General features: G+C 40.8%; 1 protein-coding gene across 1 annotated transcript; it reads left to right on the plus strand.

The window, feature by feature from the left end:
• The first annotated feature begins 466 nt into the window (after positions 1–466).
• RBM17 (RNA binding motif protein 17) lies at positions 467–15435 on the plus strand. The gene is made up of 12 exons (XM_054399577.1): positions 467–496; positions 2191–2331; positions 3802–3918; positions 4807–4973; positions 7423–7520; positions 8478–8534; positions 11130–11271; positions 13266–13417; positions 14174–14247; positions 14608–14706; positions 15011–15083; positions 15232–15435. Exons 2-12 carry the CDS (start codon positions 2209–2211, stop codon positions 15333–15335), a joined length of 1206 nt encoding a protein of 401 aa, XP_054255552.1. The 5' UTR covers positions 467–496; positions 2191–2208; the 3' UTR covers positions 15336–15435.
• Positions 15436–16029: the final 594 nt, after the last annotated feature.

Below are 16029 nucleotides of genomic sequence, written 5' to 3' on the forward strand. Positions count from 1 at the left end.
ACTAGATGATCTCCAGATGCCCCTCCTAACCCTCACCGTTCTGTGATTCTGTGTTTACACTGGATGTACACTGTGAAAACCAAAAGGACTGAGAAAACTGGGAGGCCAAACTTCACAATTAGCTGTCATCTTTCTGGCCTTGCAGAATTCATCCGAATACCCCACTTGGCTACATCCTGCCCTGTCCTGCCTGCCAAAACAATGTGTTAGGAAGGCTGAGGTGTCTCCCCATCCGATGCCACACTAGCGCGCACTGGGTGGAGTGAGGAGAAAGGAAGGGCGAGAGAACGATTGTCGTGCCCGCCTCCCGCCGCCAGGGGGCGGTACAACAGCGGCGCTGCCGCAGCTCGCTCGGCGCCTATTGGCCTTGCGGGACGAGCGCGGCCGCCTCCGGGCAGCGAGGGGCGGCAGTGCGCAGGCGCATCCGCCGTGCGGGGCGGCCCTTCCCGGCTGCCTTAGCGGCCGGCTCATGGCGGCGGCGGTGGCGCGGTGACGGGTGAGCGGCGGGCCCTAGCCGGCTGGGCCTGCCGGGAGAGGCCGTTCCGGGCTCCGGGAAGGGTGTGGGGAGGCGGGGCGTAACGGGAGGCGGGCGGTTGTCAGCTTTCAGCGGCTTTGGCCGTGCGGCAGCTCCCCTTTAAAGGATCTAGGCCCTTTTGGGAATGGGGGGGGGCGGGTGTTGGGGCGCCTCAGACCCCACTGTACGGCCAGGCTGCGGCCCGGGCCTCGGCCCCCTCTCGCTGTGGGAGACGTAAACAGCAGATCTCTCTTTCTGTTGGCGTGGTACAGCCCTTCTGCTTTGATCCCTTGTACCCACCCGGCGGTAGTGCACCCCTTCCCCTCCAGGCGTTGAGGCACAAAGTCCCTTTATCGCGATGGCAGCACCCTCCCTGTATCCATACGAGTACCCCAAATACATCATGTATCTATCGCAGAATAGCAGCACCCTTGCCGCGTGATCTGTACTGTCCCCTATGACAGCTGGGAATTGTAGTGTTCTGTCCTCATCTTGTTCCCATATACATTATAATGTGCCCCTGTATGTTTCATTTCCTATGCTTACATGTTTAATATAATCTCCAACCTCCGTCTTCCTGTAGTGAACTCGTTCATTGAGCCCTGGTTATTGATATTCCAGGATTAAATGATTGTTGTTACGGGCTTTTTTTTTTTTTTAATTTTTTGCCGAGTTTGGAGTTCAAATATAGTTGCTGACTGTTGCATCTGAGAGTTTTTCCACAGGTTTAAATGCATATAAATTATGCCTGTGGTAACAATTATAACATATTTAAGGGAACCTGCCTGACGTATAGAAGTATCTGTCAAATGTGTGGGGTCGAGATCTTTGTGATGAGTCTATAAGCTTTCACTGCAGGCTGTTAATCAGTTGTGTTTGATCCTGCAGTAAATTAAAACATTAAGTTTTTTTGGTGAAGATACTGTAATGCAGGCTTAGCAGAAACTGAATAATGCCCTTATATGTTGTTCTATCGGTGACAGACCTCTCATTACATTGAAAATGTCTATGCTGTTCATGTTAGATACAATATCAGATGAAGTAATACATTTCATGTCATGATATTGGTGTAGTTACCTAGCTGATTTTATATATGTGAGTTGCGTGTGTATGCATATATAAATTGAGAGGCCTTTAAATGCATTGGAAATAGTTACTTAATAGTACTATGGCAAATATATTTAGCATAAGAAAAATACTCCTTTACAGTGATGAAAGAACAGTGACATTTAAGAAGATGATTGGAATGTTGATATGTTTGTTTCGGTTTCTAAAGCCATCAGAGACAATAATTCTTTTGTGTTTGATTCAGAAGTCTTGAGGTTTGTATGATACATAATACCGAATTTCTTAAGGGACCTCAAAATAAGAGTGTGGGCTGCGGCATAACTTCGTCCAACCCTGAAATGATTGATAGCTAATGCTGCAAAAGTAATTTTAGGAAATTCCCAATACCTGCTAACGTTTGAACAATTGTCATTACCTTTCAAACAGTTACTTTTATACAGCCTTACTGGATTCGTGTATCTGCTACTTGCTAGAAAAGTGTAACTTGAACTTCCTCTGGCTTTGAAAAAAATAAAAAGATATAAAAAATATGGTGTACGTATCAAGTAGTAAATAACCTTGACATAGGTTTGTTATGTCATCTGGATTTTTTTCCTTTTGTCTTTTAGTTTTAAATTGAGGAGAAAATGTCACTTTACGATGACTTGGGAGTGGAGACCAGCGATTCTAAAACAGAAGGCTGGTCCAAAAATTTCAAACTACTACAGTCTCAGTTGCAGGTGAAGAAAGCAGCTCTCACACAAGCCAAGGTATAGTCCCTTTCTATTTTTGTTTTCTGTTATTCACACTTCTGTGTTTGGACCACTGAGAAGAGTTTGTGATCTTAGGATATGGTTTGTGGTAATTTTGATGAGATATGAGTTTGTGTCAAGGAAGGCAGCAAAACCTGGGCAGGGGGAGGTGACTTGCACGTTTCTTGAAGTTTGTTAGAGAGAATCTTGCAAAATTAAAGTGGAATGAAGACGTGATATGTGTACTGCAAACCTCAGATCTTCTAACTAGTAAAGCCAGAAGCTGATCTTCAAATACAAAGATCATGAGATTACTTTTTTTTTTTTTGCCTAAAAAGCGCAAATTTTGCATTGGAAATTTTTGCAGAAAGCGTGTCCAGTGCACATCAAAGGAAGAAGTAGTGCAAGCTAATTCCTTGAGCTCTAAATGTGATAGAGCCATTTTCTCTTCTTTAAGCAGTGTTGATATTTTGGTTCAGGCAGGACACATTCTTTGTGGTATATAGGTTCTAGAGTGAGATTACATCAAAAAAATAGTAGTATAGGTACTGAATAGTTAAGTAGGTACAGTGTTTTTTTGAATGGAATTACTCATGATTTATGCTATTAAATTTGAGGGCAGGATTTGGCTGATAAGTGGGGAAAACTGCATGAAAGAAATTAAGTGGCAACTATATTAGATATAATCTTGTGTCTATGTATCTGATATGCAGTGTATGCATACAGTAATAGAGGAATAGAATTAGAAAATTCAGAGTTCAAAATAGAGTCATATGTTTTATCAGATGATAAAGCATGAAGAAGAGTAAATTTTCAGAATTAAATCTGAGCCTTTTCTTGGAACAAAAGAAAAAGACTCAGTTCAAATTAATCTGAAGAGATTGTCTGAATTTTTAATGTGTGTTTGTGTTCCTGCTTGAAACCAAGAACCACTCTATGTCCTAGAGCATGCAAACTAACCTCTCACTGACTTAGGAGGCGAGACTGAGGGATCTGGGTCTCTAGCTTGGAGAAGAAGAGACTAAGAGGTGACCTCATTAATGTTTTTATAAATATGTAAAGGGTGAGTGCCATGAGGATGGAGCCAGGCTCTTCTCAGTGATGCCCAATGACAGGGGCAATGAGTAGAAGCTGAGGCATAGGAAGTTCCATGTAAACATGAGAAAAAATCTTTTCACTGTGAGGGTGATGGAACACTGCTACAGGCTGCTCAGCGGGGTTGTGGAATCTCCCTCTCTGGAGGTATTCAAAACCTGCCTGGATATTCTAGTGATGCTGCTCTGGTAGGGGTGGGTTGGAGTAGATGATCTTTGCAGCTCCTTTCCAACCCCTAACATTCTGTGATTCTGTGAAGAATTGGAGACAGTGGTTTTCACACTTGCGAGAAAAAATTTCGAGATACCAGCTACAAGTATGTAGAAGCAACTGCTTTTTAGAAAACTGTTTGGCTATGCTTTTTAGGCATTTTGTGGTTTGTTTATTTTCCAGAGTCAAAGAACAAAACAAACAACAGTCCTTGCTCCAGTGATTGACCTGAAACGAGGTAGCTCTTCTGATGAGAGACAGATTGTGGACACACCACCTCATGTAGCAGCTGGGTTAAAGGTAGGGTCAAGACAGCTAAAACATTCAGCTGTTAACAGGTGTTTTGGAATTGGAATTCTTTGACTGCAGTGTATTGTTGGGTTTTTATACTGAACTTCCTGGTGGTCAAAGGAGTGAGTGTGTTTGAAATCTTATTTCCACTATTCAAAGGTTCTTTAATTAATGAATGTTCAACTTTATGCAGACTTCCCTGTGATACAACTTGGAATTATCAAGGTTAATGTGCAGTTAAAGTAAAACTACTAGTGTATTTCTCCGGGACAGCTTCAAAGTACTTTGCAAAAGAGCAGCTTTGTCAGCTAAATAATGGATGGAACTGGACCTGGGTAACAATCAGCTTAAAAAAATAAAAGAAAAGCCACCTAACCTCTGAAAATGGATTTCTTGTGGCAAGGAATCATAAGACACCCTCTCCCTGAACCTTTTTCCAAGGTGATGGTTCTAAAATAGTTCTTCTGGGTGAGAAAGGAACAGTCTGTGCACCTCTGCTGGATTATGTTAATAGCAGATGATGAAAAAGACTGATGATGTTGTGTAGGAGGACCTCTCGCAAATAGTTTCAACAGCAAGATGCTGTAATACCTCTAAAATGAATTCAGGAATTTTGAAAAATCCTTGTCTGTGCTGATTTGCTTTAGTTTTGGCACGGGGAGCAAGTGGGGTAATTCCTTCTTCATGGAGAAAATTGAGATGGTGAGAGCTGGGGTGAAATGTTAATTTTAAGTAAAGCAAAGATTTATTTTAGTACTGATGGGATTTGGATTTTATCTGCCGTTATAAGGGTAAGGAGTTGAGTTTTGTGTTGTTATGAGTGAGAAGTGTCCAACTGGATGTTTTCAGGTCTCAGATGAAACAAAATTCCTTTTTTTTCTTTTTTTCTTTTGCAAGGATCCTGTACCTAGTGGTTTTTCTGCGGGAGATGTGTTGATTCCTTTGGCAGACGAGTATGATCCCATGTTCCCAAATGACTATGAGAAAGTGGTAAAACGTCAGAGAGAGGAGCGACAGAGGCAGCGTGAGCTGGAGAGGCAAAAGGAGATTGAAGAAAGAGAAAAGTAAGGCATTTGTTTAAACTCGTGACATATTGACAGTTAAAAAATAGAAAAATCAATTTGTTTTGTTTTAGCCCTCTAAAAGTTTCAGGGAAATTCTTCAAGGTTTTGTGAAGAGCACTATATGCTTGTAGAAACTGGTGCAGTATTTGAATTAAAATGTTTCAGTGTTCTCCCTAAAGTCAACTAATAGTGCAAAAGATACAGAATTTATTATGTCTCGATCTTTGATTGACTTGTGTCAAGTTTTTCTACACTTAACATTATTTCACACAATCACAGAAACACAGAATGGTAGGCATTGGAAGGGAGCTCTGGAGATCATTTAGTCCAACCGCCCTGCTAAGGCAGGATCTCCCAGAGCAGGTTGCACGGGATCACATCCAGGCAGGTTTTGAATCTCCAGAGGAGACTCCGCAACCTCTCTGGGCAGCCTGTTCTAGTTCTTCATCGCTTTCACAGGGAAGTTCTTTCCCTATGCTCAGATGGGATTTACGTCTTGTAGTTTGTGTTCATTGCCCCTTGCCCTGTCACAGGGCACTATTGAATAGAGTATGGCCCTGACCTCTTGCCCCCAGCCTTTTGGCTATTGATCAGCACTGAGAAGATCCCCTCTCAGTCTGTTCTTCTCCAGGCTAACAGCCCCAGGTCTCTCAGCCTTTCCTCATCAGATTGATGCTCCAGTCCCCAAATTTCAGTAGCAGAAGCAGTGTTTGCATAGTGTATGCATCATTATCAGACTTTGACCATGCAGATATTTTACAGCGGTTGTTGTCAGTACAACCTGACCATGGAAATAACTTCCACAGTCAGTGATACACTATCCTTTTTGATTTAAAACTGAAACATGTTCACATATTGATTTGGAGTATTGAGATGTAGCTTGTCCAGCCTTTGAGAGGCATAATTGCATTTTATTTTTTTAAATTTTGCATTCAGTTTAAGTAAGTTAATTGTGTGTTTAGTGCTCCTTTTCTTTGGACAAAAGAAAATACTAGTTATTTTTAATTAATGTCCTTTCCCTGGAATAAGAAATCTCTTTGATCATAACAAGGAAGTTGAATGCAGATTCTACATCCTGTTGAGATAGGTGGTGAAATGTCTGCCAGCCAGGCAGCAAGATTATATTTACTTATTCTAAATTAAATTAATAATCCAGTTCATCATATTATGAGTCATCTAAAATCTGTGGATTAACAAGTGAGCTACTCTGTTACCCTGTTTAGGTTGTGGAAATCAGTATTTCTGGTCGTTTGGACTTCTCTGTCTTTTCTCGGGTATATCTTTGTCGTTCTGGTGGAGGAGGAGTGCTTGAGGCTCTGTCCTACTTCAGTTAGCATCCAGAATCTCTAAAATCTGGGCTGTCATTGTCACAGCTTTGCTGTTGATTGTGATTTAGTCATAAAGCCTTCTCTAGGTGACCCTGATTTAGCAGTGGGGTTGGATTAGATGACCCCCAGAGGTCCCTTCCAACCCTCATCACGCTGGGATACTTGTGTGTGAGACAACAAAGTCATTCTTGTATATAGAATCAGAAAGAAGTGACAAATACTGAATACGTTCCGATTTAAAAGTGAGGAAACAATCTAAGCTAAATCTTCATCAGATGTGTGCAGAAACTTGAGTGTTTGAACACCAGATGCATTTATTTCAAATTCAGTATAGAGATTCAAAAACTTTGTCTGGTTCCACATAGTGCTGATTTTAGTGTAGGTTTGATGGCTGTGCTGGGAATGAGATGTGATTTATGGCCCAAGCTGTGATTTTTAACCTTTTGAGAAAAATCTTATTTTTTTTTTTCTTTAGAAAAAGTATTAAAATGAGTAATTTCATAATCACAGTAACAATTAAAGTGCAAATGATTCTTGCAGCATTTCTCAGCTAAATGTTAACATTGTAATAGACTTGCCTGAACCTTACTGTAATTGCCAAGTTAGTGTCTCAATAATCTGATCTTTAAGTGTGATGATTTTTTTTTTTTATTTTTAATGGACTGATTAAATTACATTACTCTGAGTAAATTATATTACTCTGAGTAAGTTATATTACTCCATGTAGCCTGCAATGGAGAATTTAAAAGCAGGGTGATTAATGTCTCTGTTACTTGCCATTGGTTCCAACCAACACCTGTTCCATTCTAGACATGTAGTCACTGTAGTCAGTTTGGACTGGATTTATTCAGACTTCCTTGTTTCCACACATTCTTATTGGCTGACTTACACGTGGAAAATTGTCTTGCTTTGGATCCATCTTATATTTTACAAAAATTACTCCATGAGGATAAAAGCAAGGAAACAAAAAGTTAAGGTGTTTACTTACACTTCCATGGCAAACATGATAAAATTCCCAAGAGGGCATAACAGTATAATTCAAACTGTAAAGGTGGTATCACAAAGGAGAGCAAAGAGTTAACTTTGATGGCTTCGTGTCCTAACTGTACTATGTCTCCTAGAAGACGTAAAGACAGACACGAGGCCAGTGGATTTTCAAGAAGACCAGATCCAGATTCTGACGAAGATGAAGATTATGAAAGGGAGAGACGAAAAAGAAGTAAGGGAGTTGTTCATGGTTTTGATGGGAAAGAGGAGAAGAAGGAGGAGGAATTCACAGTTCTGTTCCTGTTTCATGGATTCTGTATTTCTCTGTTCTCAGCTCAGAACTATACTGGTATTTCTGAGCCTTTAGAATGAACTGAATATTTTATTACACCATAATTGTTGTAATGCAAAAAATGTTCTTTCCTTAGAGCAGATGGCAGCCAAATTATTTGTTGTAAGACCCCCATTTACATAAGTTTCTAGGTACCTGTTTTCAGTTTCTGCATGGTGTAGGTTCCAGGAAAGGAGTGAGGCATGAGGTAAAATCAAACTGTGAGAATCACTGCTGAGTTTTCAGTATTGTGTGTTTGCTACTTGCATCTTCTTAGAAGTAGGTGGAAGGTGTGGATCTCTGTGATGAAAGAGGACTTTGTATAAACAAAATTAAACTTTCTTCCCTTTCATCAGCAAAGTTACAGTAAATAACTCAGGTCTGTTATTTTTTTAAAAAATTCTGAAAAGGAACATTTAAAATCTTTACTTTGTATTCGAAGTTTGGGATATTATAGAATATTGATCATTAAAATATGGAAGAGGCTTTCTGCTTTAATGAAAGAATAGTTAATCTTGAACAGAGTATCCCTATCATTTGGTTTGAGCAGTTTCAGAACTGAAGATTTGTTTCACTTCAGTCTTCAACATTGAAATACTACAAAACACATCTGTAATGGACACCGTATGTGGTACATCACTGTAGTTTGATGGTGTCTCCCTTGATGTGCCTTTCATTCACTTCTAGTTTAACCCTGCTGACCCTTCCCAAACTGCTCTCTTGCTACTTCTCTGTTGATAGAGATACATGTTAAGAATAGGCTGGTGAGGAGCCAGCAGCTGTGTTGAGATTCAGTGAAGCTATTCCAAGCAGCACAGCCTTACCAAACCCATGTGTTGTCTTCCACTTTGCTCATAGGTATGGGAGGAGCTGCCATTGCACCACCCACTTCTCTTGTTGAGAAGGACAAAGAACGTAAGTACACAAAAATCCCATTTTCTAAACCCTAGCAGTGTTTTTTATTTCTCTTTATATCTCCTACTCACTTCACTTATCCTGCTACTCTTCCATGTGGTTCTTCATGGCAGAAGAACTTGCACTAGTTCTTTGTTGGTGTGGGGAACCTGTGACACTGTTGTGTTATCGTATCTGTGTTACAAATTATTCTTCTGGTATTATTAGAGAAGTGATTTCTCAAGCTGTTCTGTTACAGCCATGTTCAGTTACTCCCATCTGATGTGGAAGAAGAAATGTTGCAGGCAGGTTTCTCTGGGTAGAAACTTCCACAGCATGAAGAGGGAATGTTTCCATTACCCTTTGCTTTAGGAGGTACTTCATGAATAGCTTTCCTGAAGGGGCAATGCACTGCAGACAGAATTTGTTAAGTTTTTGAGGGATACAGTGTGTCTAGCTCTGGAGCCCCCACCACAGGAAGAAGGTGGAGTTGTTAGAGCAGGTAGAGAGGAGGCCACAAGATGGTAAGAGGGCTGGAGCACCTCTCTTGTGAAGACAGAGAGTTTGGGTTGTTCAACTTGGAGAAGAGAAGTCTCCAGCATAAACCTTAGGCAGCCTTCCAGTATTTGAAGGGGGCCTGCAAGATAGCTGGAGAGGGACTTTTTACAAAGGCACACAGTGATACAACAAGGGGTGATGGCTTCAAACTGGAAGAATTTAGATTTAGGTGAGACATGATGAAGAAATTCTTCACCATGAGGCAATGGAACAGGTTGCCCAGAGATGGTGTGGAGGCTCCAACCTTGGAAGTACTTAAAGCCAGGCTGGATGGGGCCTTGAGCAACCTGGTCTAGTAGGAGGTGTTCCTCCCAATGGCAGTGGGACTGGGACTAGATGATTTACAAGGTCCCTTCTAACACAAACTATTTTATGATTCCTAAAGAGATGTGTGTGCTGGAGGGTTTCCCTCCATGAAGGCAGCTTGAGGATGGCAGGTGCCCACTAGATGGCATAGTCCTGCTGTAAGAGTAAAACATCAGGTTCTTGGCATGTCTGATGGTTTTACATTTGAAAATTGTAATAATGAGCAGCGTGTTGTGTACATCATTAAAAATAAAAAAGAATCCTATGCACACACTTGCCTTGGGAATCCTGATCTAATTTATGAGAGGATTCAAATTAAAAACAATGAAGCTTGGCAGGGTAAGTGAATGATAGAATTGTGAAAGCAGTTGAAGTGTACAAACATGAAAACCAGAGATTGTTTTAAGTAAATAATTAAGAGCAATTGAGCAGTGTCAAGGAAAAGTAAATGCAGACTGGAAATGGTAGAAATATCCTGAGGGGAAGAGCTTTCATAATGTGACATGATCTCACAAGGAAACCTTTGTATGGCTTGTTACTTGGTGCTTGAAGGTAGGCTGAAAACAATGAGAAAATACTGGGGTGGCAGATAGTCCATCTGCTGCCAAAACAGGGATTTTTTTTCCCCTTATGTAACATCCACAAGTTTTGTTTGACATTTTATTTGGTAGGAGACAAGCATTAATTCACAAGAAAATAATCTAAAATTAAGTCAGTCTAAAAGTCCCTAGGTACGAAAGTGTTTTGCATTTTTCCTATAGTGTTTTGTAGGTTTTGTTTGGGTTTTTTCCCTCACATTTTGCTATTTGACTTGGGAAGGTAGTTTAATAATCCAATTAGAATGATTGAGATATCTCTAACTAGGTACAAATATCTCCATCCCCCAGGAAAAGCTTCAATTCAGAAACGGTCAGTGAGATCTCTTAAGATTGTGTAAATACTTGGCTTTTAGTTTGCTTATCCTCTGTCTGGATAAAGTCATTTTAGTGCAGGTGGCCTCTCAAGGTTTCTTTTCTCCATTCAATAAGTAAGAGGCTAATAAATGCATTGTAGACTTGTGGATATGAACTCATTGTACATCCAGTGGGAAAAATCCAGTTAATCAAATCAAATCAAATCTTGTTTCTGAAAAAAACAAGGGTGAATGGATGGTAAAGCAGAGTTTGATGGATGAAATGCTGGACATGAGCTGATAATATGCACTCACAGCCCAGAAGCCAACTGTGTCCTGCACTGCATTCCCAACAGTGTGGGCAGCAGGTAGAGGGATGGGATTCTTGCCCCTCTGCTCTGCTCTGCTGAGACTAAATTAAAAGAGGGCAGGCTCAAGACTAGATCTAAGGAAGAAAATTTTTACACTGAGGGTGGTGAAACACTGACCCAGGTTTCCCAGAGAGGTGGTAGGTGCCCCATCCCTGGAATCATTCCAGTCAGGTTGAACTCGGCCCTGAGCAACCTAGTTGAAGATGTCCCTGCTCAGTGCAGGGGGCTCAGACTAGTTGCCCTCTAAAGGTCCCTTCCAACCCAACTTTGATTCTCAAGGATTTATGTGCTAAGGAAACATTCTCCTCATTTGGATTTATGTGGAAGACTTTTTTTTAATAATAGTAAAGCAGAAAAAACTACAACTTGGAGATGATGAGCTGTCTGTGAATGAGACAGTTTGACTGCAAAGTACTTCAGTGTTCATAACAATTAGGTAACTCCTGCAAAGTATTGGAATTGAAAAAACCAAATGTTTCTTTTCTTCAGCTGTCACGTCATTTCCATATGAAGAGGAGTCAAGACCTCGGGCACCCTCCTCCAAAGCAGCTATTCCTCCTCCAGTGTATGATGAGCCTGAAAGACCTCGTTCCCCCACAGGACCCAGCAACTCTTTCCTTGCTAACATGGGGTAAATGATGGACTTAGGCACATTTTGTGGGAAAAGGCCTTAGAAGCTGGTGGAAACCCAAACTTAAAATAGTTTGTCAGTAGAGAAGAACACAATTCATTACATCTATGTGGTTAGTCTGTGCACATGCAGTCCTAACTGGCAGGATATAGCAAACCCAGTGGATTTACTCAGTTGAGAGGAAATTGTTTGAGGTGGTTGTATTGAAGGCTGTGCTTTTAAGTGAGTTCTGGAGCCACACTCCACTAAAAAGTGTTTATAACTGGTAAAGGCCAAGCCTATGTAGTATACAGGAAAATACAGATGACATGTTAGTCCTTCTAGGTTCTTTCCCACTGACCAGTGGGGAAGTCATTTCAGCTCTGCTTTATTTGTTCTAAAATTCAAAGCTGTTTGCATGAATGTGGCAGCTATGGCTGTAAATCTGTCCATTTACTTTCCTGCCTTGGATCAGCATCATGTGTAATACTTGTGTTGCTACAGTAGCATCAAAGTGAGGCTGAATTTATAGTTAAAAACAACTAATGAGAGACTTCATTTGAAAAGTGTAGTGCTTAGCTGTGGTACTCATTAATTACATCAGGTGTCATAGAAGTGCAGCATCAGTGTAGTCAAAACTCTGTAAACACAGGCTCAAAAGTGCAGTTTACTACATTATTACACTGCATTTCCATTTTGGAGACAATGTTTGGTGCATTCTTTGGGTGGAAATTCTTTTTTTATGTTGTCCAGAAAAAGCATAACCAAACTCAGTGCTCTTGGACCTCTTTTATGTGTTGTTGCCACCTCTGGTTAGCAACACCCTGGGACCTTCACTGAAGGAAGTACTAAAAATGTGACCAGCCCTGCCTTCCTTGTGCCTGCACAATTGGCTGCTGTTAATTCCGTGGCTTACTGTTTTAACCTTTGAGCATTACACTTTTTGACCTGTTTTAATGGGTCTTTGTGTGTTTTGTGTAAGTGTGCTTAGAAAATAGTCATGTAGTCACTGATCCTGCACCTTCTGTGACCTTAGAGGCCTATTGGTCAAATGGGGATGACTAAGCAGAGAATAGTTGGCTGTGGTGTGAACTGCCATACCACTGCTAGTGTTCAAAGCCAGGCTGGATGGACCTTGAGTAGGCTGGTCTAATAGGAGGTGTCCCTGACCATGACAGGGAGTTGGAACTCCATCTGTAAAGTCTCTTCCAACCCAAAACGTTTTATGATTCCATGTCTTCAGTTCCTTGGCCTATCTATCTGTGGTCTCCAAAGAAATATCAACACATGTAGATATATTTTGATTCTATCTGTTAATTCAGTGGTAACTTCAAAGCCTGTCAGTGGAGGTGCTCTTTGTAAAGTAAAGAAGGTATCTTTCAATAACTTGGGGACTGTATTGCCTGTTGTTCTTGAAGATTTGGAAACATGAGAAAGTTTAATGCTGAGGATATCCAGGTGTGTTACAGGAAGGGGAGCAGAGCCATGTACTTCGGAGTTTATGCTAGTTTTGGACTAGTCGATAGTAGAATATGTTCTGTGGGAAGCAGATATTCTGTATCTGCCTTTTGTCTTTTGATACCAGACACTGACAAATACAAGAAACTGGACTAAACAGACCTTGGTCTAATCTGATTAGACCTGATATAGTGAAAGATGTCCCTGTCCACAGCAGGAGGGTTGCACTAGCTTACATGTAAAGGTCTCTTCCAACCCAAACCTTTCCGTAGAGTGTATGATGCTGACATGCACTGCTAAGGAAGGTGGGTTTTGTGTATAAAAGAACAGTTTCTAGTCATCTTCTCTGCCAGCTCATCTGTCTGTAATTAAGGGTTAACACTTTCCATCTTCACAGGGTGCTGTGGAATTGCTAGGTTGTAAAGCCATACAGCAGCTCTTATGAGTGTCTGTGTAATGAGATTTGAAGAGGTAGAATATTTGAGCATTCAAGAGAAACACAGTGTTAATGTTTTCTGTAAGAAACCTTTGCTAACTGATTCTTTTTCTCTTTGCAGAGGAACAGTAGCTCATAAAATCATGCAGAAGTATGGTTTCAGAGAGGGCCAAGGGCTGGGAAAGCATGAACAGGGTCTGAGCACAGCGCTGTCAGTAGAGAAAACGAGCAAAAGAGGTGGCAAGATCATTGTTGGTGATTCTACAGAGAAAGGTAATTTTGTCCTACACCAATAAATTTGTTAAAACGTGATCAGGAAAAAATAATAATTCAAGCTCAATGGAAGCTCCTGGATTTTTTTGTTTGCAGAAAGTTCTAGCTAGAGTTGGGAACATGATTTGTGTTCCTCCTTAAGCAACCTGATCTAGAGGAAGGTGTCCTTGCCTGTGTCTGGCAGTGTGGAACTAGATGATCTTCAGGGTCCCTTCCAACCCAAACCATTCTTTGATTCTGATTGTGGAAATTTATCTTTTTATTCTTTTTGTCAAGTGATCCTCTATTAATTATCTTAGTTCATCTTTGCCTCTCAGTTGTCCTTTAGTGTTAGGAAGCGTTTTCCCTTCAGGGGATGATCTGTTCTGCTCCTGCTGGCTTTCTCCCTACCATTTGCTTTAGATACTGCTCTCATTTTTCCCTGCCTGTTGTCTCATCTAGAGGCAACACCTAGTGTTACTAGAATAGCAGAAGTCAGGAGATCTGATATTTAGTTCTTAGGAAATCTGACACAACTCTGAACTGATGAATGATATCCTTCAAAAAAATAGCACATTGTCAGTGTTTTAGCTTAATTCACATTTTGTAGAAGTCATTTTTCTTCTTCTTGTCCTTCCAATAGCTAGAAGTTCTGAGTTCCTTGCCAGTAAGAAGTCCATTGTTTTATAACAGTAAGATTTTGATTAAAGAACCCTTATAAGGGTTAATTGAGCTTTAATTATTAATTTCATGATTCACTCTCCTGTCTTCATACAGAAACAGGCAAGAAAGCTGATTCTAACCCACTGACAGAGATACTGAAATGCCCAACTAAAGTGGTCTTACTAAGGGTAAGTTGGAAGTCAGAGAACTTGTACTTGGTGTTTTCAGCCTACATGACTGGTTGAAATATTTCAACCAGTGACTCTGCAAAGTTAAAACACCTCTAGCCTGCACCTACATGGTGCTTTGTGTGGAGGAGAAAATATGTGTCTTCCTGAGACAGAAGTTGTGTCTGTGATGTAACTGTGCTTTAGATGACACATTTGTCTTGTCTTAGTATGAGATAACTTGTCTTCTCCTGTGGCTCCTGACAGATAAATGGAAGCTTAAAGTATTTGTGGTCACAGTAGCATGCATCTGCGATATGTCTGTATAACCATCTGTGCAGACTGCACACAGTGAGCTGGGTTTCTTCTTTTAACTTTCAGAACATGGTTGGTGCTGGGGAAGTGGATGAAGATCTTGAAGTTGAAACTAAGGAGGAATGCGAGAAATACGGCAAGGTTGGGAAATGTGTCATCTTTGAGGTAAGAGAGAATCTCTTTTTGGCTGCACTGAAAGCAAACTGGACACTTGTCCTTCACAACTGGCTTGTTACTGCCTGAGAGAAGCAACATAGAGCAGAAGATCTCACGGGGTGCTTTGCTCTGTTGTGATTCTGGATTTTCCATGTCTCTAAGATACAAGCTGTTATCATTAGAATCTGGGTGAAAATCTCTGGGTATTATGCTTCTGGGACCTTTTTCTGTGTCCTTCTCACAGCAATATAAAAAAGTGGGTTTGCTTCTGTTTTAATTACTTCTTATTTGATGGGGGTTTGTTTTGTTTCAGATTCCTGGTGCCCCTGATGATGAAGCTGTAAGAATATTTTTAGAGTTTGAACGGGTTGAATCTGCCATCAAAGGTAGGATGCTAAATTGAGTCCTGTAAACCTCAGTTAACTTCTGCAGAGAGATTAAATAGTCTCACTGGTTAAACTATTTGGCTTAAGAAATATTTTCTTTATTTTATTGAATTGCTGCCTGCTGACCTGTTCTGGATTTCAATTCCAGCTGTTGTGGATCTAAATGGAAGATACTTCGGAGGCAGAGTGGTGAAGGCTTGTTTCTACAACCTGGACAAGTTCAGAGTACTGGATCTGGCAGAGCAAGTTTGATTTTAAAAATCTAGCTCGAGGTGTCACTGTTTTGGCAATCATGTTTTCAGCAGTAGGCTGGGAATAAAGAAGAGAAAAGTAGCTTTCCTAGCAAACTGGAAACAAGCCTCATTGAATGGATTTTTCGCATTCGTTGTGACTTACATTTTTTGTAATATAAAGCCCTTTGAAAGTAAAATTCACGTCTGTGTGGTTTTGAATTGCACAATTCTGCTTCATGCTCTGGGGATCCTGGTTTATTTTGAGCTTTCAGATGACTTCGTTCTTTTGAAATCCAATGTTGAGGAGATGCTGTGTCTGTGTTCCTGCCTTCCTTGTTCTGGTGCTTCATCATGGAGTCCCTGTGCTGCATCCACAATAAGTTCGAAGCTTTGGAAAAGAACTATGTATTATTTACTTCTCCTCCCTGATGGTCTCTCTCAGAGTTACAGCCTTGCTCTTCTAAGTCCTCAGTCCCTGCACACCAGTGTGATTTGGGTTTGTTGGGCAGCTGGCAGATAGTTTGTTTTCTCCTGACTCCAAGACAATACTTTCTGTGCCAGAATGGAGACTAAAGTAACAAGGAATGAGCCTTTATTTCAAAAACATAAAAGAAAAAATCCACATTTAACCCAGGGAAATGGGAGGAGGAAGGAGATGAAAATACTTAGCTATTTGAACCAGAATTAAAGGGCTGTTAGCAGGAGTCCTGTGC

Source organism: Indicator indicator, chromosome 3, assembly GCF_027791375.1.
Source record: "Indicator indicator isolate 239-I01 chromosome 3, UM_Iind_1.1, whole genome shotgun sequence".
NCBI classification, from domain to species: Eukaryota; Metazoa; Chordata; class Aves; order Piciformes; family Indicatoridae; genus Indicator; species Indicator indicator.

Bases quoted from the DNA above. Each gene is read 5' to 3' on its own strand.
- RBM17 (XM_054399577.1), top strand. From the start codon at position 2,209: ATGTCACTTTACGATGACTTGGGAGTGGAGACCAGCGATTCTAAAACA. The intron at 4,974-7,422 runs GTAAGGCATTTG...TATGTCTCCTAG, and splicing joins GAGATTGAAGAAAGAGAAAA to AAGACGTAAAGACAGACACG. The intron at 14,248-14,607 runs GTAAGTTGGAAG...TTTAACTTTCAG, and splicing joins CTAAAGTGGTCTTACTAAGG to AACATGGTTGGTGCTGGGGA.